Source organism: Pyxicephalus adspersus, chromosome 5 (assembly GCF_032062135.1).
Source record: "Pyxicephalus adspersus chromosome 5, UCB_Pads_2.0, whole genome shotgun sequence".
Taxonomy (NCBI): domain Eukaryota; kingdom Metazoa; phylum Chordata; class Amphibia; order Anura; family Pyxicephalidae; genus Pyxicephalus; species Pyxicephalus adspersus.
In genome coordinates this window covers 7,657,883-7,683,995 of record NC_092862.1, presented here as the reverse complement: position 1 = coordinate 7,683,995, position 26,113 = coordinate 7,657,883, and the positions used below count along the sequence as shown (strand labels likewise).

Sequence of the window (26,113 nt, the reverse complement as noted above, 5' to 3'; positions counted from 1 at the left end):
CGGAGACAAACTAGGGCCACAAATGGGCACCTCATGAGGAGAAAATAGTCCGCAGCACAATGTCTCCTCCTCTCCATTGGCGCTGCACTGCCAGCTCTCCCTCAGCAGCTCATTCTGATTGGCCACTTACAAGTGAAGTGAACCTAGCTCTGCCACTGACTGAAACCTCAGCACCTTGGAAAGCACGCGGAAGAATACTATGAACTTCAGCACCATGGATAGAGCCTGCCGGCGGAGTAATACCTTCAACTTCAGCACCCTGGTGAACTCCCGCCGGCGGAGGAACACCTTTACCTTGACACCAGTCAGCAAGGAAATACCTATCATTGATCAGTAACATTTGACAGACGTGTTGTTTAGCCAATCAGCCTGGAAACAAAAAAAGGCTGGTTACATTGCGGAAAGATTTCTAAATTCTCCGCCTTATGGGAGGAGCCGAGCAGGCTGGTGCAGCGCTGTTTATAGAGAGCGGGCAGAGCTGCTCAGTTCAGTCTCCGGCAGGCGGAGGGTTGGGAGGGTTCGGTGGTTGTCACAGCTTTGGATTGTTCATTCCTCGTCTATGAGGCTCCGGTCTCCGGGCAGTGCCAGGCTTTAGGATCTCTCTTCTGTTTCCCGGACTCTTGTGTGTGTGTGTCCCCGTCATGGAGAAGTATCTGCCCCAGCTGCTGGCTGAGAAGGACGCTCTGGACCCCTCCTTCACTCACGCGCTCAGGATGGTGACAGAAGGTGAGGGAGCTGCAACTTCTACCATCACCCAGGGCAACCAAAAGCTGCGAACTTTAATTAGGGACCCCCCTATCCCATCCCTGGACAGGACATACCCCCCATTGCATGAACCATGGCCCACCAGGCAGTGACCCCTGGGGAGGAAGGTTGGGGAGCACAGCATGGAGCTGCGCCTCATCATCACATCACAAGGGTTCATTCCTGGTGACCATCAATTTTAAAGTTCATCAGCTGCAAGGGAATTGCCCCTACTTCTTATTTCCCCCAAAAAACAGGGGCCCCCATTGGTACAAAGTCAAGGGTCCCTGTGTTATCTTACTCTTGGGGCCCATACGTCTTACAGATGTTTAACCCAAAAAAACAGGGGCCCTGATTAGTACAAAGACAAGGTCCCTGTGTAATCTTACTCCTGGGGCCCCTACGATTTACAGAGTGTTTCTCCCCCAAAAAAAAACAGGGCTCCCTGATTGGTACAAAGGCAAGGGTCCTTGTGTAATCTTACTCTTCGGGCCCCAAGGTCTTACAAAGAGTAGACATCCTAAGGAAAATCAAAAATGTTACTCTTGGGGCCCCTAGCAGGCATAGTCTCCAGGGGGTGGATTGTTGGGAATGACCCCGGGGGAGGGCTGGGGGGCATAGCTGGAGCTGTGCCCCATTACCACGTTGCAAGGGTTAACTCTTGACGCCCTTCACTTTTAAAGTCCATCGGCTGCATAGGAATTGATTGTTGGGGCCACTACATCTTACAAAATTGTTACTTTTGGGGCCCCTACCAGGCAAAATACAGAGGTACTTGCAGGGAGTAGGCTGTTAGGAATGGCGTCCTGGGACCTAAGAACAAGGTTATGAGCTAATAGCATTCCATAGGGATCAACGTCTTGAGTCGGTACTTTGGGTACTAGGTACATTGCAGGAATTTATTTTTGGGGCCCCTGTTACAACGACAAGGGTCTTATAATTTACTCCTGGGTCCCCTGACTATTACAAAGACAAGCGTTCTTGTGTAATCTTACAAATGTACTCTTGGGGCCCCTACATCTTACAAAGATGAGGCATCGCAAGCAAAATAAACGTTGTTACTCCGGGGGACCCTAATAGGAAAAATCTAGAAATCGTTGCAGGGGTAGATCGGTGGGAACGACCACTGGGGATCTAAGAACAAGGTTTGGGCTTAGATCTTTGAATATATACCACACCGTAGAGATCAGCTCCTCATGTCTAAGGGTTCCATGTGCCAAGTGGGAATTGATTCTTGGGGCCCCTGCACAATCTTACAAATTTACTCTTGAGGGGCCCCTGATTATTAATAAACAAGGACTCTTAGTGACCCAATACCGGGCTGAAATAATAACTCATCGAGCTCATACAAACACGGGATAAATCCATGAGTCTCTGCAGCCTCTCGGGCATTTATTCTCGGAGTTCCTAAGTTTAAGGTCCCTTTAAAACTTTCTTGTGGAACCCTAAATAGAACCTCTTGTAGGGAAATAGAATGTAGGGTTACGGTTCAAGGACCAGGTAGCAAACGAGCCTTAAAATTGGCTTCTAACTTTTGTAACGTGTACTCTACACCCTTAGATTAGGAATTATTAGAATGTATCACAATTAGACAAGACCCCACCTGTAGTATCATAGCACTTGACTCCTGAAGACCCTAAACGTTCCAGTCCCGTAGAGGGTTCCTTATGGGTTCTTTATTGTTCTAAAGACCGGGGGCCATCTACTATCACATAATGGTTTGTTTTTGAAGCCCCTGAGGCTCCCTTGCAGCCCAACAGCGGTTGGATCATTGGATTCCAGTCAACAGGCTGCCCGAAGTATTGTGTAGATTAGGTTTTGATGAACATAGCTTTTGCAATGGTTGGAGGTTTTTTATACTTACAAATCCTGAGATCCCCTACATTACAATAATTGCCTCCTAGGGATGATTATGAGAGAGCAGAAACAATGGCATAGACTGGGGGCCATTTGTATCCTCATGGGGAATGAGTTTGGATTATTAAGGGAGCAGTCATTGCCTGGACTGGGGATTATAATATCTTCTATTTTACCTGAAGCCATCAGTTGACCAACATTTATCCAAAAACTTGTCCTGGGTCCTTTCCTTTGGATGTTTGCCAGCTTTTGGTGGATAGCCAAGTATTGGTGCCAATATAGTAGCTAAACCCAAAACCATTTGCTTCCCGAATTCTACTTGCTGCCCATCCCAGAACCCATGGCGTTAATCTATAGAAATACCCTGAAGTGTTAATATCTAATAAATATATCCCCGGGCTCCAGGATTTCCAGATTCCTTATAGCCCTATACTTAGAATTGGTGTGGTTTAAGCCTTCATACCCCTGTGGTCTCTGCAGATGTTATATCGGTTGATGGTATTATATTGGCCTGCACACCACTTACAAATCCACCATGCAAGGATCCCAGAAGTAACATTCCTTTGTTCCAGATTCCCTAATCGTGAAACTTTTTGTTGCATTGTCTTAAAATAGCTGCAGCACGCCAGGCATATCCTTTATGCATTGCTGTAATGATTTTATACAATTATACTCACATATGATATGCACGTAATAAATTGTATGCAAGAGACAATTTATTTATTACTTAAAGCTTCAGACTAAAACCCTCAAGCTGCCTTTTTCGGCACATTTAGGTCCCTTTTTTTTTTTAAATGGTTGCAGATCATGTGACCTTTATTCCAAAATCCTGAGCCGGAGACTTGAAAGGTCTTTGTCAGATCATTACATCATGTTTATCGGTGTCATCGGTGGAAGTCCTGTAGATGCCTGTAACTGATCTTACAGCCTCCAACATGTTCTCCTGCCGTGTGGGGAGTATTTGGTTTCTCATTTGTGTGTTTCGAGGTGGAAGGCTAATGATTAAAATCAGGTTTTCTCTCTGTTTGGTGGTTTTTAATAGGCAACCAATGCAAGTTAGCACCGTTGGATTCCCCTTGTGTGTTTCGGAGTTCTATTTCAACGATCAGACTGCAATTAAAACCTGGTGGCTGTTTGTACGTTGAATATATATATATGCGTGTGTGTGTGGAATCTTTGGAATAATGCAGACATCTGCTGTGTGTTGATGTTACATATTTCTGGACAATGCATTCTCCTGCTTGTGTTTTCTGCAACTGGAATGACCTCTTGTGGACTGTTTGGTATTTCCTTTAAATCTACTATGACTGCATCTCTGTTGCTGCTTTCACTCCATGTAAGTGAATCATTGTTCACAGTCATCGCTTGTGCGCTTCCATCTGCATTCATCCGCTCGTTACCACGCAATTAGAAGAATCGCCAACGTTCAATATTTAAGCCTCCTTTAGGCCCGTCTAGACTCCTAACTCCGTGAACATGTGCAGTTTACACTTGTAAATATGGTGTGGAGCAGTTTTCACACAGACATTATCACTCTGTCATTTTACAAGCTCGGTCTTGTCATGATTGCGCGTTATAGAGATTCACACAAACTGGCAGATCTCCGCTTTCCCTGGGAATAAATAGCGAGCTCCTAGCATCTCATTCTTTGTAATTAGTAATGCTTCAGTCTTGTTTTGTATTAGATATCGGGAATACGTTCTCAGCATTGGATTTGAACTTGGTGCTGATGTCTGTGCCCGCATTTTCACCAATTAATGAGCACGCTTTGGGCGGGTACGTTAGTAACTGGAACAAACAATGAGATGTAGCGATAGTGTCTGCACAAGGCGTTAATTGATCTGCGTGCTGCTTTGCATTCGATTACACTTGCAGCTGCATTATTCTGCTTTATGGAAAGTGAGGGGAATACAAGAGAGGGAGAACGGAACACACGCTGCCATTGTTAAATATATTCCTGTTTAATTTTATATATAGAGATTGGAAATAAAATAGAATAATGACGTCATACAAACTTTGGACCAGTTTCATTGTCTTGCAACAATAGAGATCACTTTTTATTACACAGACAAGGGGTTAATTTTATCATAAATCGAGGCTTCTCCTTTAGGTACTTTCATGTGTGGTGAGATTCAAAGCACGATAGTCCGAGACACCTGAAGATGAAGCTTTCTAAAATACATTGTTACTCAGTGTTCTCCCCAGGCCCGGACACACCACCTGGCACTTTTCAGTAACCACCCGGCTGTTTTTGGGTGGTTACTGAAGAGTTGGGTCACAATACAGGGGCTGCTACCCATCTACAATTTTTCCCACCTGGCTTAAAGAAAAATTCTGGGTTGAACACTGATTGTTACTTCTCCTTGGTAATGGTATTTATTATTGTTACATGAACACATTCATTGTCTTAGAAGCTTACTCCGGGGGCCCCTACAGCAATATTTCAAGAGTGTTTACTAAGGACACAGGGACACTTTCACCCTACAGTTCATTGTTCTCCCCAGCTCCATTTAGCCGGGCGCACTGCCCAGCACTTTCCAGAGACCACCTTGCTTTTTTTGGGTGGTTACTGAATAGTTAGGTCACATTACAGGGGCCACCACCCAACTACAGCTTCTTCCCATCCAGCTTGGGGATAATACTGAAATTAATGAGCTTCTTTTGACTTCTACATAGTTATATTTAAAAAAAAGACATCAAATCCATCAAGCTTAGTCACTGGGGAACCTGCATATTTCAACCTGCACTTTTAAATACATCAGCACGTGGCAAAGCTTCAAATGTTGGTGGAGTTGGTCTGAGACTTCTAAAGTTGAAAGCATTCCAAATACACGTTGTTAATAATTAGGGGGTGGTGGTAATTAAATAGAACGTCCGCTATCTTTTCTTAACGATTTATTACAGCTCTGGAGAAGACTATCATAGGAGCACCTGAGTGATCCATCAAACCTGGGATGGACTTCTGCAAGCTCCAATAATTGGCCGAAAATTCTGGATTAGATCCATTCCAGGTTTGCTGGATCACCCAGGTTATCCCATGATAGTCTATCCTTTTCAGTCTTGATAAATCTAGCTCAACAAGCTCATATTGTATGTGCTGCCAAAATACCCGAATGGGCATAAATAACAAATTGGGTGCATGAAGAACTACTCAGTGTTGGATGGGTTTAACCATTTGGTGGTATGAAATGATTCTGTTTTGAGCCGGCGGTCGTTCTTAATATTAACGTAGTGTCTATGTTACAGAATAATTGATGGAAGTTGAAAGGATGCAGCAAGCTGCTTCTGTTGTCAGCTGTTTTTCTAAAGAATAATAACGGCACAGACAGATCCTTTAAAGGGCGAGAAGCCTTCCCTCCCGCTGATTTTTATTTTCCCATCGGTGATCATTTTTGAGGTTACGACCATGGACTGCACGTCAGCATTTTGTATTGACAGAGCCATTATTAATTCAGCATCATATTGCTGTATTCATCCGTATGGATTCCATAAAGACATCGCCATTATTCCGAATAAATATGGCACCCCAAGCAGTTTGTAGATTTCTTACAAATATCACAGACGGAGCTGTTATAACTGCAAATGTCCCGCCTCGTGCCATTCCTAAAACAAGATTCCTATATATTGTCGGCCGGGCTGCATTCTGAGCCGTTATCTTGGCAAGTCACAACCTCTATAAGTGATGCTTAGTTCCGGCTTCCAAATGTGCCATGTTGTATTTTTCTTTCTGTCTGCCCTGCATCTCCCCTGACGTCCTCATCAAGACCAGTTTATCACAAGTTGGAAAGGCTAAATTGGAATTTGTTGCATAATTCACACAGCCCCGCTCTCTCGCCTGTGCTGGGAATTGGAGGTTTGCAGGCTTCTGATAATATTCTATAACACTGCCTGCTGTGCAAAACACATTAGATGGGGGGGAAAGCACAAAGATACAAAGAGGAAGTGTCTTTAGCAAATCATTAGCTTGGAAAGGTTTTTTTACTTGTGCTGATAATTGTTTTTATATATTTTTAAAGGAGCCTACCACTTTTTATTTTGTTTTTTATGTGTAAAATGAAGGTAGATAAACAACTCTATGTAAGGATCTGATACAAATATGAAGGTTGTGTCTCTTGACAAAGAATTTGTATTTTTTTCTATCTCATTCTGCCTCATAGCACAGCCATGTCTGACAGGATAAGAAGACCTGATGTTTCCCTATCAGGTCCCAATGGGGGGGATTTACTAGAGCAAGGGGAATTGTCTCCCTGCAAAATATAATGCACTCAGCTTCGTGAATTTGGTGATAATTTGTTTTGCAAAGAATACCCAATCACATGCAAAATCATCTACAATCATCATCTACAAAATATAAATGATTGGATGGTTCAAGTCAGTGATGCTTTATCTCATTTACTAATAAGCCAAGTGAAATATTACTTGCAAGAGACAATTCATCTTGGCAGGTGAACAGTCTGGGTTCCATTTTTTTAAAGCTCTCCAAGATTGGAGAGGATAGATTACAGTATTCTTCCCAGATTTTTTTTAAGTTGGGTGGGAAGAAGCTGACAGAGGGAGGCAACCAGCTGGGTGGTTACTGAAAAGTGCTGGGTGGTGATCCCGGCTTAAAAGGGTTAGGGAGTACACTGGACTATCATTAGAAAACCTGGGTGAACCAACAAATCTAACATGGATCTTGTCCATTTGCCAACTAATAGTGAATTGTTTTTAAGAAATACATTCCAGGTTTTCTGGATCACCCATGTTTCTCATGATAGTCTATCTTCTTCAGTCTTGGAGAGCTTTATTCAATCTTGCCCCATTTATTTCTTTAGTAAGTCACCCCCAATGTTCCTGTTATTTTCCAGTTATGGAGACAACACTTTACCAAGCAATTGAAGGGATCTTTCCAGTGGAGCCTCAGTAAAAGTGTCTTACTTTGTCCAAAATTAAAATAAAAAAAAATAAATAAACACGTACAGATTTTTAGCACCCCCCTTTTGCCTTACACAACCAATGACTGAGCAGTAAGAGAGTAAGCAGCACACTGATAAGCTAATCATGCTGCCGCTCTGTTCACTCCTCCACCTATCAGCTTGTTTCCTTATAACATGTGACCATTGCAGCTTTAATAATCGGCTCCTTGTGCTGCATCTCTTTTTCAGTGCAGGGTGCTGTAGGAGGCTGATACCAGGTTTAGGTATACTTGGAAAAAAAATGACCAAGGTTTATTTTAATTTTCAAATAATTATGTGTGTCTATCATGTATGCCTCCTTTTTAGTATATCAGCACAGAGATTTTTCTGTACTGTACCTGTCTCAATGTACGTTACAATTTATAAATCAACCATAGTGAGATGAAGTTACAAGTTGTTTATTTTTTAATTGCTGATTTGCCAAAGCAGTTGTTTGGCATGCATCCTGGTTGTTCTGTCTATACTACACATGTCCTATAGAGGGAGCTCCTAATGGTTTGTTTTTAAATCAAGCAATAAACTATATCAGAACAAGCATAAAGAAGAATCAAAAGAAGAATCAAAACAAGTAACAATTTCTTACTATAAACATCTCCTATTCATATTCCTTTTAGTATTTTTTTTTAAACCTGTTCGATGAGTGCAAAAAAAATAAAATGATCCTGCTATGAATGGTCCTTATTCAGGTTGCCTGTGGGAACTACACATCCCATACTCATGTTATGAAAGTGAAGGAAAGCTGTTTTTGAGTCCTAACACAATTCTTCTTCTAGGACATTAATTATAAATATGAGTATTCGAATACATTTTTTTTAATCATTTTAACAATCTGATTGTCTATTCATCAAAAATATTAACTAGTGTGTGGAATGTGTAGAGGAATTCTCCTGATTTGATTAATTTCCTTTGACTTTGTCAGTGCTATGCATCACTTTTTGCCTAAAGTATCATTCTGTACCCCAGGGAAACCCTTATAATAATGTTAAGGTCCCAGTACACCACTACCACAAATTATATCTACAGGTCATGGAATGTCATTGTGATCAGTAAGCTGTTGAATATTTTATATAGAAACGTAAAGAAGATAACAGGTACAATATTTGACACCTAACACGGATTATTTTACAACACTCCTGTGTTCTATGTGTGTAATATTTGGATGAAACAAAAAACAATGGCCAGAAAATAATATTGATGTTGGTAGAGTCCCCTCTCACTTATTGCCCATGGCAAGGTACCCCACTTACAATAGTAGTCAATGGAAAAACACTCCTTCAGATTGGCGGTCAGTAGAGAGAAGCTCCTTTATATTGGTGGCCAGTTCAGAAGAGACATTGCCTCCTTCCATTGGTGGTCATTTAAAACAAAAGATTAATCTGCCACTTCTCAAAGAGGAATTAAACCCGACATATTCACCTGTCTCTACTCTGTCACAAGGCGCAACCGTCTTTATCATCTTTATGTTCCTTAAGGGGATCTTCAGCCATCTTGGTTGGGGGGGCCAGGATAATGCCTGTTCATTCTTTCATGGGTATCACTGGCAACAAACACTGAGCCGCATGTTCGGAATTTTGTAATTCAGAAAAATTGGCAATCAGGCAGGTAAGCACAGTTATTGCAGAAGGAACAACGACTGTCCATTTCTGCAATGATAACCTGCCTGATGTCTGTTCCACTTTAAGGAGTCCCTACTAGGAACTCTGATCTAATGACTGGCCCATTTCTGCAGCTTAAATTGTTTCTCAGCAGTATTTTGGGTATTACTTTGTGATTCATAACCAACCCAATTACAATCCATCAAGGCTGCCCACAACCACCCCAAGCTATGTAACACAACTTTAGATAGATGGGGGCTTTGCAGTCAATCAACCTGATTTACACTTTATTTATTTTACCTGGCATAACTGCTGTTCACACATTGACCAGCCCAAGCACTTCTCTACTGGCCGATTTATGTAAACAGCAAATGCTGTTATGACAATCAGCAGTGTCTGGTGTATACTATAACAGGTTTTTGTAAACCTGTGTTGGTAATTCAGATGGCATTGGGCACTCCCTTTGGCTGCTAATTGGTAGGAAGCTTGGGGAAGGACAAGGTTAATTGGCACATTATTGAACATAGAATGGCCATTCCCAATCAATGTTCAATTATCAGACAAATCAAACCAAATATTGATCAAAAATTCCCTAGATTTCAATAGATTTACTAGATTATACTAAATGTCCAATCTATGGAAAAGAGTCAACCAATGTATGGCTACCTTAAAGTGGAATCAAATCCCAACACTCATCCGTCCCTGTTCATTTACAGGGTGCCGCCATTTTCTTCCTCCTTCTGCTCCTTGATTGGATTTTGTCCACCTTGATTGGCCAGGCTAGGATGATGTAACTACCGTGCATGCCTGGAAAGGACAGGGGAAGCCAGGATTGCTGGGTTACCTGACAACCAACTCATATGTGAATGTGTAGCTCAGCATTTTTGTTGGTTCCATGGAGCAGTCAGGCCGGTAAGAATACAACAAGGCCCTGCTTGATCTAAATTTTTGAACATGGAACTTTAGTTCTGCTTTAAGAGCGTAATGGGAATTTATTACCGGGAAACTAACACAATTTGTGTTTTTTGACTATATTTTAACACTTCACTTTTCTCCAGTGTTCTAATTAGTATGGTTTTATGGTTTAACCTGGTTGGAAAGTACCTGAGGTGCATGATAAGCCCGTTCTTCTGTGAAGCATCCAGATGTAAGTGGGGTGCAGCACTGCTAATTTCCATGTTACTTCAGTACAAGTCAGTACAAAGTCTCCTACATTTTTTTTTATAATATTTGTATTCACTATGTGTCTGTGTTTATTCTGATATTTTTTCATCCTCCAGTCGTGATTTTTTTTTTTTTATTTAGCAGAATTTGGAGAAGATGCGGTAACAAATACACCACGAACATGCAATGCTGACCCTTAGCAGTCAGTCTTCTACACTCTGCTGCACAGCCCAAATCCTCCGTCCCCTGAGATTTCATGTGTATAAAGATAATCCATGCTTCTGGGCTGGCGGTAAATAATACAACCTATCTATAAGCAATCTCAGACAAGCCATATGTTTTAGGCTCATTCTAGGCACATCTATGCTTGTGCAAAATATGTAGAACACATCTTTCCCTGTCATTATTTCCATCTATTCCAAACTATACTTTTTATTATTTCATTTTTTTCTTTGTTTTTAACTGTTTCTTGTGTGTTTGTGCATCTATCTCATCCGCCAACCTTAATCTACCTCCCCACATTCTTCCATCTCTTTCTTCCACCCCCCGCCCCCCCAAGAGAAAAAAAGAGAAAACAAAATCGATCCACAAATCACACAAACCAGATGGATTAGACAGATCTGATCCTGTCTGAATTATTTATTTATTTTTAATGTCTGCTTGCAGATTCGTTCTGTCCACTGAGCATTGTGCAGTTACTGAATCCTGATTGGCATGGGTTCCATCATTCTTTCTGCATCTATAAAGAAACAATTGTGTTCACATATTTTGCTAATTTGCACATTGATCCTGTCAATTATATATCTTAACTGCTCACGTTTTTCAAAAATAAAGCTTGTTACTTCATCTCCAGGTTCCAAAGCATTCCAGGAGGCAGAGGTGACATTGTTGTGACTTCTTGCTGCCCTTAGGAAATCTGAGCACTCAGAATCCTCTGATAATGGGTTGGCTTCCCTTTCATTTCGGTGGTACTGGTGGTATTAAGCTATTATTGGTTTGGGTAAATGTTACCTATTTTTACAGTAGGGTTCAATTTAAAGAGAAAGTAAATCCAAAAACGACCCAAACAAAAAAATACACCTTCAATCCCGCAGAGCAGTCGATCCACCCAGAGAGTTCTTCCATCAGGTCCCGCCTTGTCCCGTCATCCGTCTTCGGCCAGCGTGCTAGGCGCCTCCATCTTCTTTCTGTTTTTCTGGGTTCACCCGACGCAGGGGGGAGATAGCGAGAGGTAGATGGAAAATATAGCTTGCCGATCTCACTGTGCATGCGTGGGATCTACAATTTATTTCCCTTTTAGCCAAAGGGCTCCTTCTGCACTCTTAGGATGCGTGAGGTAGGTATCCTGGGAGGCTCTGGGCTCCCATTCATTTGTTTTATTACAGTGTTTCGGTATAGTGTTTATGTTGTTTCTCAAATGACCATGCTTTGCCGAAAAGGTCAATTTATTCCTGGCCTTTGGAGGTGTTTATACCATTTTTTTATAACTCTTACTCTCGTATTGCTCAAATCTGAGAACCAGCAGTAATGTCACAAACCTTATCCCATTGGAGTGGCCAGCTGGCAAACACCCCTTGATTATTATGGGAATATATGGGTGTTTTTAGGGTAAAGGAGACCCTGTTACTATTTTAAAAGTAAACCTAAAATGATGTCTGTAAACAAAGGGGCAAGTACCTACCCATCCCAGCTGGTCTTAAAAATTTCCTGCACTTAACACTGTTGTTCTGTCAGCCTCCACATCATTCCTTGAACCGGTAGAGAGATAGGGGAAGGAGCCACGCCTTGCAGAGAAGGACCAGATGTCCAACATGCTTGGAAGGGTGGAAGATGGCAATGATGTTTTAGCCAACATCGTTCCTTTACATAGGGTAAAGCTGATCATATATCTTGCAGAATTTAAAGGAGATTGATTAAGGGTTGCGCCCTAATTTTGGCTGCTATGGCCTTCTCTCTGATTGGCTGATGTGGCCTGAAGCAAAAGCAGATGTTAAGAGACTCGCTGCCTAGCCAGTGTGGTCATGGTGTTCTATTAGCGTAGTGTTTTTCAACCAGGGTTCCTCCAGAGGTTGCTGGAGGTTCCTTGAGCAATGTGTGCCTCTTAAGTCAGTGACCCCAATGGACTTTTTGGCTATCTGTGAGGGTGACATTCTTCCAAATGGCCAGCTAATTAGGAGGAATTCTTCCCACTGACCAACATGCCAATATACTGTTAGCAGTGGATATAGTATTTTAGCTGGAGTTCTCTTAAGACCTGAAAGTTTTTTTAAGAATTCCTCCAGGTTAAAAAGGTCCAGAAACACTTAGGGGTCACAGTTAACGTTAGTTCAAGGAAAAGTGTTAGGTGGGTTATAGGCAACTGTTGTGGGTGGATATGGTGTTTTTTGGTGCTGAAAGTCCCACGATGAAGTATACTGCATGAGACTTTCAGTACCAAAAAGGATAAATGTTGGGAGGTTTGTGTGAGCAGTCAGTTTAAGATAGTATTTAGTTAGGTTTTGGGGTGTGATTTAGATCTCAATTATGGGTGGTCGTGATGATCTTTGGTGCAAAAGTCTTGCACTAAAATGTACTTCACCGGGTTTTCAGTACCAAAACTTGCTAAGAGATAAGTACTGTAAGTATCAAGGGTTCATAAAAGCGTGACTAAAAAATTACCATTGGTAATCTAACATATTGCCAATATATAATTATGCCTGTCTCCTTTTTAGATTTAACTTGTAAAGACCTGTGGTACTGCAGTGCATTTAGGAAAACAACTATCTTCCAAACAACCCCCACACGTACCTGATGGGAAGACCTCCATTAGAAGTGCAGCATTTCTCAATCCTAGCATGAGTTGATATTTGCAAACCAAAATGCAGACGATCGGCCAGGTGGATGAATTATACTCCAGACGTTTAGAAATGTCATATCATAAAATATTTTGGCACATGCTGCTTGATTTGTAATCCTGTTTATTGATTTGAAAGGGTTCCCTTTTTTTTTATTTCAAATTTTATTGTACAACGTGCTCATTCTGAACAGTTGTGAGACATTATATATGAGGTTTTTTAATCCCTATTTTTGAGTTATACTGCAAATCATTGCGCTATTTGTTCTTGGAGATGGAGAAAAAAAAGGAGATGGAGATGGGATGAGAATCTAGTGTATGTACAGTGCTCTTTGTCTGTCGTCCGGATGACCGGTCCCCCAGGATGGATAACGGGCAAGGAATGATCATAATGAAAGTGAAGGGGAGAAAGCACAGTGGGGTGCCACTCCATCCTTCTTGCTCTCCCCCCTCCATAGAGCAGAATGGCATTGTATGTACAGCGTTCGTTCATGCATCATGCAGTCTTTTGTCATTAGAATGGATCATGAAAGATCCTTTCCAATGACAATTATTGCACGTGTGTACCCAGCCTAACTCTCACTAGCCATCATGGGAGGCTGCTTTTAGAATAAACTTAGTGCCAGTTCACTCCTTTCCAGTTTTAACATACGTCTAGTGTTTGGGTATACATGGATATAACATTTGTGCCATTTTAAACGTTGTAGATGCAGATGCGTTGTCATAAACTACTCAAGTCAAAGCTTTGCAGCTTTTCAAACTGCTTCCTGTTGGGAATGAAACTTTTTTATACGATTGGAGTTAAATCTCTTTTTTTTTTTGTGTTCTATAGCATTCTTTGAGAATCGAAGGGATACAGCTTGGGCTCTAGGGACATTTGGCCTACATTTCCCTCATATATTTTCTTTAGTTCTGTTGTGATATCAGAATATAGTACAGCTGAAGTTTGGGATAAGCAACTGTTGTCCGCTTACGATACGATATGTGTATCCGAGTTTGAACCTTGGAATGCTTTGCGGATTTCTTTCAGATCTGTGCACTATTCCAGTGTGACACAATGGGCCTGATTCATTAATGCTCTCCAGGGCTGGAGAGGATACACTTTTATCAGCGAAGCTGGGTGATCCAGCAAACCTGGAATAGATTTCTTAAAAGTCATGTGCTAGCAAATGTTTTGAATCCTGGACCAGCACCATTCCAGGTTTGTTGGATCCCCCAGCCTCACTGATGAAAAACTATCTTCTTCAGTCTTCAAGATTGGAAAGGATAGACTGTTATAGGAGAATATGGAAGATCTAGTAAAGCTGGATTTTTTATGTGATATTCTCCTTTCTTTCTTAGTAGTTATGAAGGAGAAGATCTTCAACTGCATTGCTAAAACAGATGGCAGTCCATAGGGTAAAAAATACCTCTCTATTTCTTTTAAATTCACTGCAAGTACAGATTAATAACTGTTGATGGAGTCCTGCAACCTTCCTCTTTAACATGACAATACAGTGAGTTTTGGGCTCTCAATTTTAAAGCACATGGTGTCAACCCTGCTACAGTTGACAATTAAAAACACGGCAACCTCTGGACCTGAGGAGTGCCGGATTTTCGAAAATTCCCTTCAGGAGAGCAGGCAGCAGGGACGTCTTATCTTGTATTTAGTGTAGCAAGCAAGACCTAACAGCTGTTTCTGCAGAACAGCGCCACCAAAACATAAGTGGCCAAACAGTGTACTACAGTCCCTATTCTGAAAATGCGCTCCAAAATCTGTGCCAGAAAACTGAAAGAAACAAATTATTGATGACCGGATTTTCGATTGTCAACTGTACTTCATTTTTTATGCATTACAAAGAATACAGACTTCTCTTCATCTCTCCCCCTCCTCATCTCCATATCCCTTCCTCGTGTTTAAGTTGGAAGGTATGAGCTCAAACGATTTCCGCAAAACCAACAGGTATTTTTTTGCACATATCCCACAGACACAACAAAACACTTTCAGTGATATATTTTGCAGAGCGTAAAAAAGCAAATAAAAAAAGTTAATTTTTGAGAATTTCAAATAACTTTACGGACTTAGGTCAGGATTGAGCAATCTTGTATGGCTCCCTGTAGCTGGCAGCTGCTCAGACTCATGCACTGTGGCACTAGTTCTGAAGGAACTGCATTTTTGACAGCTAGTGGCAGTAATGTGTACTTGTACCACTTACTGCCACGCCTAGTCATTCTCTATGAATCTACTGACATGTTCTACTGACAGTTCCTGGCATGAGGAAGTGGTAAACAAACCACCACCACATTACTTCCAGCCTAAAGCTAAAATCCAGGATAATCAAATGTTATCCAAATGTAAGAGCCATATTTACTATTCCTTGAATCCTGGTGTGCTACATTCTCATGATATGTGCAGTAATCCAGTGTGAAACATTCCGTAGTGAGGACCAGTCACTTCTGCTCCCTCTCTTTGGTCAGTGCTAAAGGTCTTGAATCCGCCCACTTCCTGTAGTTTTCCACAAGCAGTCTGTAGATGGTAGGCCTGGTGGGCCTTTCCCATTGCCTTGCTCTGTGCATAAGCTATTTGCAGCACAGTGATGATGTCACTGCTACTTTTACATGGTAATAACTGAGTCAATTAAGGGAGCCAAGACGTGTCCCCTAAAGAAGCTTTGAATGCAAATGAATAATTTCTGTCTGGACTATTCCCTCCTTTTGTCTTGCCATTCAGCTGGTGTGACTTGCAGAATAATGTCACATAGACTGTTCTACAACAGTATGCTTCATAGCTTTTTGTTTGGCAGATGCCTGTATCCAATTGGTCTCCATAAATACAAACTGTTACACTGAATGGCACAGTGCCCCCTCTTCCACCGTGAATCCAACAAATTGCAATGATTCATGAAAATTACTCCCTCAACAATTGTGTGTTTAAAGAGATTAGCTGAAATGTAAATTTGTCTTATCTATTTGATATCTAGTGCTGATTTATTTCGATACGCTCTACAATGTATAAATCTTTGCAGTGCATTGGTATAGTGTTTATGTTGTTTCTCAAATGACCATGCTTTGCCAAAAAGGTCACTTTTTTTGCTGGCTTTTGGAGCATTTTATACCATTTTTGTATAATTCTTGCTCTCCTATTGCTCAAATCTGCACAGCAGAACCAGCAGTGATGTCACAAACCTTTTCCCATTGGAGTGGCCAGCTGGCAAACACCCCTTTATTATTATGGGAATATATGCGTGTTTTAGGGTAAAGGAGACTTTCACTGTACAACCCCCCCCTGCATCGACTCCTTCAACTGTACACCCCATGCATAATCTTCTTTAACTGTACACCCCCTGCATCATTCCTTCAACTACACCCCTTCCATCATCTCCTTCAACTGTTCATTCCCTGCATCATCTTCTTCCACTGTACACCCCTTTCATCATATCCTCCCACTGTACACCTGACGAATATTCTCCTTTCACTGTACAACCCAATGCATCATCTTCTTCCACTGTACACCCCTTTCATCGTATCCTCCCACTGTACACCTGCCGAATAATCTCCTTTTACTGTACAACCCAATGCATCATCTTCTTCCACTGTAAACCCCCTTCATCATCTCCTTCCACTGTACACCCCTTTCATCATATTCTCCCACTGTACACCTGCCGTATAATCTTCTTTCACTGTACAACCCAATGCATCATCTTCTTCCACTGTAAACCCCCTTCATCATCTCCTTCCAATGTGCACCCCCTGCATCATCTTCTTTATCTGTGCACCCCCTGCTTCACCTCCTTCATTTGTGATGCAAGCAGCTACAGGTGACATAAGGGACAAGACCGATTTAGTAGCAGTTCAGCAATTCTTGTTTGATATTATACTAATATGAACCTTCATTCCATCTTCAGCAACAGTTTACTTGTATCAGTAATGTAGGCATCTTTTGTTGTAAGAAGTAAGGCAGAATAAAATCAGTTCTGCCCTATTTAAAGATAGAGATCAAAGGAAGTGCTGATGCCTTATAAGTGACATCATCACACTTCCCCTTTAGTAGATGGCAGAATTGTTTACTTTGATTTCACGGTGAGCTTGTCACAATATGCATTAAAAAATGCAGCAAGACAAATAGAGTCCACTTTTTTTTCCTGCCTGATAGACTTCCAGTATTTCCAGTATCATCTGTCCCTTTTCTTCCCATCCCGGCTGTCCGTGGCCCATCCATTTCATTCATTGAATGTCAGATTTTTCATTATCAGAGACTCTGCATCACATAATATTGTTGTTGTAGCTTTTTGTTATATTATACAGCATCTTTCGTACTGCCAACCATCATTTCTCTCTATTGTACAGATAAATGCAAAGACCCCATGATGAGATGTAAATAATGGTATTATTTTTTAATTTAATAGTTGCATTGAAAAGTCAAAATATCAGATTAAATCTTACCTTCCAACATTTGTACATGTTTTTACATTTTGTTTTTACTTCTTCAGCTTTTGAGATCTTTAGATTACTCATGGTACCCTGTCGGTGGTCCTCACTGACTTGGCATCTGAATCTTTTCTCATGCTGCTAATTAAACTTAATGTTCACAATTTTGTAATGTGTTAATTGGTGGCATTTACTAATTCATATTTAAATTGCATCTTCTCTTATCTTTAATTTTTCCCCTATGCCTTTCACAGTTCTGAAAACCTTCAGCCTCCATTAGGTACTTGATGTTAAGTCCCCCGACGTGCAGCACTTGAGCTTGGCCTGTAGAACATTATGTTGGTTATGGTGGGCTATGGTGACGGCAGGCTGTATACTTATTGTAGGCACAGCGGTATATGTACTGTACAGGAAGAAGCCCTAGAAAAGTCAAAAGCTTCTTTTCGTGTTCAAGAGATCTGACATTGCAATCATTCCTTCATAATTAGGTTGGCAGACAGCAAGAGCACTTTACATAACGCGAATGTCACTGCAAATCTTAAGATGTTTGACTAACAAGATGCTCGAGATTTCCAAGGAACACTTTAATAAATCACTGCTTTATAAAAATTAGGCTGATGGCACGATCAACGTTTTAAAGGAAACCTGTACTAGGGAAGTTATATAGACTGCTGGTGACAATGTACAACTCAAATGGTTCCATTTATCCCATTGTAATGGTGACCAGTTGGCTCACTTATTTACAAGTCACCATTCCAGAGTGCGATTTGGGGGTCTATATATAACAAAGCGAATCAACTACTGCTAATAAAACACAGAAATCTGGAAAATTCTTCACCAGGGAATATTTCAGTAAATGGCAAACATAAACTTTATAAGTTTCCTCATATTACACCAACTTTTCTGGCCAGATGTGTATTTGATGTCCTTGATTTAAAATACAGATAGCCAGGGTTGGTATTTTTTCCAGCAATGGCTGTCTACATTTTTCTGTCAATACAAGTTTCCTTTAGCATTGTATGGAATATTTATCCAACGAAATTTACTGTTGCAACATTAGAATTGGAAATAAAAGGTAGATGCCGACAGCAAAACAATAAGCTGGTAAGGGTTTTATTCCATATCTCCTCTATGGAATACTAGGAGAACAAATGGCTGGACATACATTTTAATAGTTTTGTCTAAGGAACTAAACTAAACTGAACTAAAGTTTTATTTAGGAAAGGTTCTGTCCCTACATAGGATTAAGGGATCCCGTGTGGCTCCCCAGAGCTTGCACCTTGCCAGCTGCTTGAACCTTTGCACCCCAGTGCTGGCTCTTAAAGAATCATCATCTGCAAATTTGACAGCTGGCATCAGTGAGCAGCACTTGTACCACCACTGCCGCCCCTATTCATTCCCTATGGAGATGCTACTATGGAGAGGCACTGGTTCCTTGCTTGAGTACAACCTCCCCGCCAGTGTGAACATAGCCTAAAGGTCATGTAAAGCACAGTGGGGAAGCACTGTGCATCATAAACAATTCATATTTCTCTTTTCTAATCACTAAAATGTAAATGTTTTAACTTTTTTGTTATCATATTTTACTATTAAAACAGTTTGACCAGATTTGTATTCATTTTAGTTATTGTCATTATTACAGTATATCTAGCATTGCTTTACTTACAGTGAGTGCATTGTTATTATTTTGAAATTAGAGCAATTCCAAGATTGCTTTGTATTTACGTAGCTCGGATGGTAGGAAAGCAGGTAATGTGAATAACCTGTGAATCATTTAAAGTTTCAGAGCTCATGGTGTGTTTGATTGACCAAACCCTCCATATGCTTTTAATATACTGAGAGCAAACATGTGGATTGGACAAATTATAATTAAAAGCAGTATTTGGAGTCATTGATCCATAGTGTGCACTGCTGGGGTCTTATGAGATTGAAACAGGCTGACAGAAAATTGGATTTACGGCCATGTATTTCAGAGCGATTTCAAAGGAGCAGTTTAGGATACATAGCTGGTACATTGCAGCATGCACATATGTTATCTTGGGAGGTATATTCCATCCTTCCTTGGTTGTTATAAGACCAGTTGTTTGAAACAAGTACGTGACACATGCAACTAAAGGAAAGAGAATTGCCATTTACATTACTATATGCCTCTTTAGTGCAAAGGGTCAGTTTATGCAAGATGACCACCTTGAAAAGAGAGAGTGATAGACAGCGAGAAACAGAGAGAGAAAGAGAGAGAGAGAGTGTAGTCCACATTGTAGAAGACGAGAATCTAGGAGTAGGAGATCACCTGGTAAAGAGAGACCTACAGATAGAGATTATAGAGGAAAGAGATAGAAAAACTTAGCATTAGGAGATTGCATTGCCACCTTGTAGAGATAGAGGGACAGAAAACCTAATGATAAGAGACGACTTTATGGGGAGAAAGAAAGTGAGAACAAATTCCTAGTGGTAGCAGACCAGCTTGCAGGAGAGACACAGAGACTAGATACACTAAGAATAGGAGATCAGCTGGTAAAGAAAGCGAGACCTACAGGAGGACATCATAGAACCTAGCAGCAGGAAATTACTTTGCTACCTTGAAGAGAGAGAGAACCCAATGGTAAGAGACTTCATTAAGGGGTAGGAGAAAGAGAGTGAAAACCCAGTGGTAGGCAACCACATTATAGAGAGAGATGGATAAAGAGGTGGATAGAGATAGAGCCTAGTGTTAGGAGGCCATTTTATAGAAGCAAAGAGAAACTAAGAGTAGCAGATCAGCTGGTAAAGAGAGACCTACAGGAGATCAAAGTGGAAAAAGCTTAGTGTCAGACCACCTTGTAGAGAGAGAGAGAGAGAGAGAACCTAACTTAAGGGGAAAAAGAAAGAGAGAGCAAAATCCCAGTCGTAGGAGACTATGTTGTATTGAGAGAGAATCTAGTGGCAAGTGTCCCTCTTTAAAAGGACCTAAGAGCAGGAAATCAGCTGGTAAAGTAGTAGAACGATCTACAGATGGAGATCACCTTGTAGACAGAGGGCCTGATTTATTAAAGCTCTCCAAGGCTGGAGGATACTACATCAATGAAGCTGGATGATCCAGCAAACCTGGAAGGGATTTTGTAAAAGTCATTTGCTATTTCTTAGCAAATGTTTTCAATCCTGGACCAAATCCATTACAGATTTACTGGATCACCCAGCTTCATTGATGAAAGTGTATCCTCTCTAGCTTTGGAGAGCTTTAATAAATCAGGCCCAGGGAGAAAGAAACCTGGCGGCAGAAGACCATCTTGTAGAGAAAGAGGGAGATAGAACCCAATGGTTAAAAGACCACCTTAAAGAGAGAAAGTTCAGTACTAGGGATAAATTCAGGAGACCATCTTGTACAGGGAGTAAGGGAGTGGGAGATCAGCTTGTAGAAAAGATAGATAACCCTGGGGGAGACATAGAGAAAGAAAGACAAAGAGAAACCCCAAGAGCAGAAAGAAATGGAGAGAAAAAAGTACCTAAAGCAATGAGATTACCCTGTATAGCATGCTGCACCTTATTTTCAGTTTAGTGCTCCAGTCACTTACCTCCATTTTCTGTCTAAATGCATGGTTGAACATTAATGTTTTGGATTGGATCCCCCATGGAGATAATAGTGAATCGTTCCTGAATTCAACTGGGAGACAGTTATTACTCCAAAACATAAAGTGCCTAACGAAGAACATTCATTGCAGAATCACTAGGTATTTTATTTAATAAACGCTGCAGATTTTAAAAGATTGACAACACCTTTAAACAACTGACCTGTTTATAACAGCTTTTAGTGGTTGGCTTTAGATCACATTAAACTTTGTGGCTCTCTTTTCTGAAAAGCACTGTGGTCATCCGCTATGCCAGGATCCTGGACACAAGTTAAATATTCATTGACCACACCAATTAAATATTGTGAAACCGGAAATATTAACACAGCTTTTGATTGCTAAAGATTTTTTTGACAATGTTGCTTCTTTTAATTTACATTCACAAATTTTAGTACAAGCTAAGTTTTAATTGCTAATGTCTCCCCCTGTATCACTGTCTGTATTAGTCTGTCATTTGCAACCCCTATTTAATGTGCAGCGCTGCGTAATATGTGGGCGCTATATATATATCCTGTTTAATAATCAATATTAATAATAGGTACGCCCTAAACTTTTTTTTTTTTTGGATTCAACTACACAGGTTATCATGTGTGACTTTTTTCACAATACTTTCCTGTTTGATTAAAGCAAAAATACCACAAATTATTATAAAAAGTTGGTTTAAGGAATAATGCAGTTTGGCTTCTAGTGTAGAACCTACCCTAGTGTTCCTTCATTCTTCCATGGTCCCATGTATTTGGATTTATTTTTCATAGTGAGGGATGAGGTTTGGTTTGCTCTTAGGTTGGGTTGCCCTGTTGCCCTATGGCCAGCATTACTATTAGTTAGTGGTTGTTAGGATTGGATGACAGGCAGCTGATAATAATTCTTTCCAAAATATAACTAAATAATAAAGTTAAAGGTTTTAAGTAAAGGTAGAGACTGTTGATCCAGGGAAATCCGATTGCCTCACATGATTAGGAAGGAATTTTTTTTCCACTGTTGGAGCAAATTAAACCAGGATTTTTTTCCTGTCTTGGATTACCAATGTCTAGGATATGTTTATTTCCTTAGTGTTTGAACTTCATAGACTTATGTCTTTTTTCAACCTAACCTGTACCTAACCTGTACCCAACCTAACTATGTAACTATATATGTACCTTGCTTTTGACGATTACTATCGTCTGCTGGGACAGCATTTGGCCTCCTGAGTTCTCAGCAAATGAGCTTGGTGAATGCTAGGAACCTTTTTTTAATCCATAGCAAACTTAACCCAGACTAGTTCACCCACTGCTTGGTTTTGTACAATGCAGCACTAAGCTCAATTAAAGGCTAATTGCTCTTTAAAAGCACATTTGCCCATTACATGGATGCGTGCACTTCAGTACATTAAAGTTCACTATATTATTATTGTATCTAAAGATACAGAGTACTTGTGCATATATAACCTATTGACTTTCATCTTTCTTTTCCTAAGATCTCTCATTACATGTTTGAACCAATGGAAACATTTAATGGTTTGCAAGCTATGATTATGGTTTAGCACCATTCCTTTACACAATGATACATACATACATATTATTTTATTTGAACCTCCAGCTTGGAGAACAATGAGTAGTGCAGAAGGAACAGCAAATCTCATCCCAAATTTCTAAAGACTAACAGTCAGTTCCCGAGACTTCCCACTACATATATACAGCTATGGTACTGTAGATGCATGAGCGCTCCAACACCCTCACATCCCATGATGCACACTGCTTTATTTCATGTACAATTTAAGGGAAATGGTAAACTTTGAGGGGTACTGCTTAGGCATAATTTCCTAATGTTTCCTATACAATACTGGATCTTCACATTTTGATTTCAGGTTCACTTTAAGAACATTGCTGATGCCGATCCTTCGGGACGGAAAATTCTTGTTATCCAGTTGCACCTGTTCCATAAATGTACTTTACTGCAACTGGCAAACGTTTGTACTTGTTCTAAATCAAATTTTTCTGCAAACATGATTTTATTTAATTTAAAAACTGTGTCTGGAGTATCAGTATTACAGATACAGAGAACTAGGATATCTGCCGGTGCTTTGCTCTACCCTTCAATGGCCCTTTGAAAAGGTTCAATAGGTAAAAACAATAGTTTAACCATCACAGTTTGTGCAGTGTGGAGTCCAGCTTTTCCTATTCCTAAAGCAGAAATAAACTGTTACAAACAGACAGGGCCTTTATTGAAAAAAGGATGGGTGATTCCTTTATTCTGCAATAAAATATTCTTACCTGCATGATCACAAATTTTTAATTACAATCACATGTCGCTATTACATCACAGGCACTGCCATTTGCTTTCTTCTCCTCTTCCTGGTTCTGATCTTCAGCCACCTTCATGGGCTGAGATACGTAACCCCTGCACATGCAGGCAGGAGATCAATAAATCCTGTCAGCCCCAAGGGATACTGGGATACCCGACATCTCTGGCATCTTACGCTGAGCTACACATGTGCAACATTTTCTTAAAACAAGATAGTGATCAGGCAGGTAAGTGTGTTTTATTGCAGGACATCACCTGTCCCTTCTGCAAAAATGAATCTACCTGATCACAGCTATTGTTTGCAGAACTATAGTTCGGCTTTAAGTTTCAGTCAAGTGAAAAAAAAAAAGATTTTTGTTTCCAGGGGTCCGGATATTGCAATTGAATGTAGCTTCACCTCATTCACTTTGCAAAGTGAACATATACAATAAAGTAATAAGTTAATCTATACAATTATAACTCTGTAGCATATCATAAAATGAGAAGCTGTAGCAATGTGTGGACACAACCACAAAAAGTGGACAGGCATCAGAATTTCATGATTTTGTCAACTGTGAGTTGGCATATCAGTCAAGGAAGTAGATGTGACCCCAGAGCCCAAAGGCCTAACCTGTGCATGGGATGTCCTCAGACCCAAAAATCGGTAGTGGAAGTATTGATTTGGAAAAAGGTAATAGCAATGACCTTGAGTATCCTAATATAATATGTCCTAATCTCTCACTTCCCTCTGCAGCATGTCTCTACTATCCTGGCGAATGCACCAGGTTCAAAGTCTGAAAATCATTTCACTTTGTATGTCTGCACTTTGTGGCAGTCTTTTTGCGACATTACATATACTGACCTCCATATGTGACTCTTTTATTATCTAGGGCCACAATTTAGGCTTCTATATGATGTGAGTTGACAAGACCAGCCCTATATTTTATTCCTGATTATAGTGGTTTTTCTTTCCATAAATCATTTTAACTCACTCACTAAAACATTTGGATATAGCAGATCCCTTGTTGTCTTTGATTAGAGTATTTGCTTGAGTTCCTCATTGTTGAAGAACATTTCTTTAGAGAGCCTTCAATTTTGTGCCCTGTCTGCGAGCGTAAAGATTTTCACATAAATGCCCTTTAGCAGCAAAACCACTTTAAGGCCATGCCACAATGGAGGCCGCTGTATGACCTGGGTACATTGTGTCATTTATGTAGAAAGGAGCAAGTCATGCAGCAACATTTCATATCATGTTGTGGTTTTACAAACCAGGGCCTTTTTCCCGCAGACTCTATATAGGCCATAATAATCTATGCTCCTTGTGGCCAGTGTGGCTTGTAATTTTACTTTTTTCAACCAAGCAGAGCTACTTTTCTTCATAGCACCGAACTTAATGAACGTCCAACATTGTAGCTGAACAAAAAACAAAATCATTATTGGGGCACGACCTTACTCATTCCTTCTTTATAATCAATAATGAGAAGTTGTCTACTTTAATGATCATTGAACAAGGTAATAACCCTTGCACATCTGGCCAGCTCTGCTGTATCCAACTTTTCTCATTAGTTACATAGAAATTCTCTAGAGAAGGATTACAGATACAGATGATGACCCATCCCTAGTAAATTAGTCCATAGCATCTTGTGAGGTAATTGGCTCATTTCTGTACTGCGGAAGAGCAAGAGGCACTATGAAAATTAGGGCATCGTTATGTGGTCCTAGTGGTGTCACAAGGATTTAGCAAGGATGTTGGCATCTGACAGCAATAGATTTTCATGGCATCTAGATCAGGGAGATGGAAGCCATCAATCAATGTTGACATTTCATGCCAATATTTACTATTCTCATGATAAAGAGCGGAGGTTGGGTACGTATGCTGAAAATGCCAGAAAGCTGTAACATTTAAAACAGAATAAAGTCCTACTTTGAAAAATTCTCAATTCAGACAGGTGTTTATTGCAGAAAGGAACAGGCAATGTCCTTTCTATAATAATCGTTCTTACCTGCCTGATCGCCACCCAGCTGTCAGATTTTGCTGAGCTGAGCATGTGTTTGTTGCTAGGGAATCCCGGCAATCCTGGCATCCCCTGCGCATGCCGGGAACAAATGAACTCATTACGTTATCTTGGCCTGGCCAGTCAAAATGGCCAAAGGTTGTTTCCAGAAAGTGTTTAAGAGCAACCCCCTTCTCATCCATCTAGCAAGAGAGTAACACATGTAAGCAGGTTATTTTTTCATTGCTGCATGTGTCCTCCAAAAGCATTCTGCCAATGATGAGTTCTCTCATTGGGATTGCCAATCCATCACAAGGATGACATAACCCTTAAACAGATTTTTCTTTATCGACTGTCATGGTGGCAATGACAATGGTTTTACCAGACAACTTGGAGAAAACCATCAACCGTAACAGATTCAATTTTTGTAGCGTAAAGGAGAACTAGAACATCTATCAAATTTTATTTTCTACAATAAGTCGAAAAAACCTTTACAGACAAAAGCCACACTATGAGAGTGGTGTAGCTTTTGTCTATAAGGGTTTCTTTCTAGTGGTGTTGTATTACTTTCCTTTGCATACTTACCATAGTTGAATTTGTTGTGTAGAGCATTTAATTGCCATCATCGTATGACATTATTGCCAATTTTCCTTCACTTGATATCTGGAAAAATAGTTTTCATAGGAGCCTTATTTAC

The 26,113-nt window shown here is 40.4% G+C and overlaps 1 protein-coding gene across 1 annotated transcript in view; it reads left to right on the top strand.

Annotated features, from left to right (window-relative positions):
- Positions 1–478: 478 nt before the first annotated feature.
- Positions 479–26,113, top strand: part of KHDRBS3 (KH RNA binding domain containing, signal transduction associated 3) — a gene marked incomplete in the record, with an annotated part of 77,253 nt that continues 51,618 nt past the window's right edge. Inside the window, 1 exon segment of the mRNA XM_072410632.1 lies at positions 479–726. Within this exon segment, the coding sequence (XP_072266733.1) occupies positions 642–726 (85 nt within the window).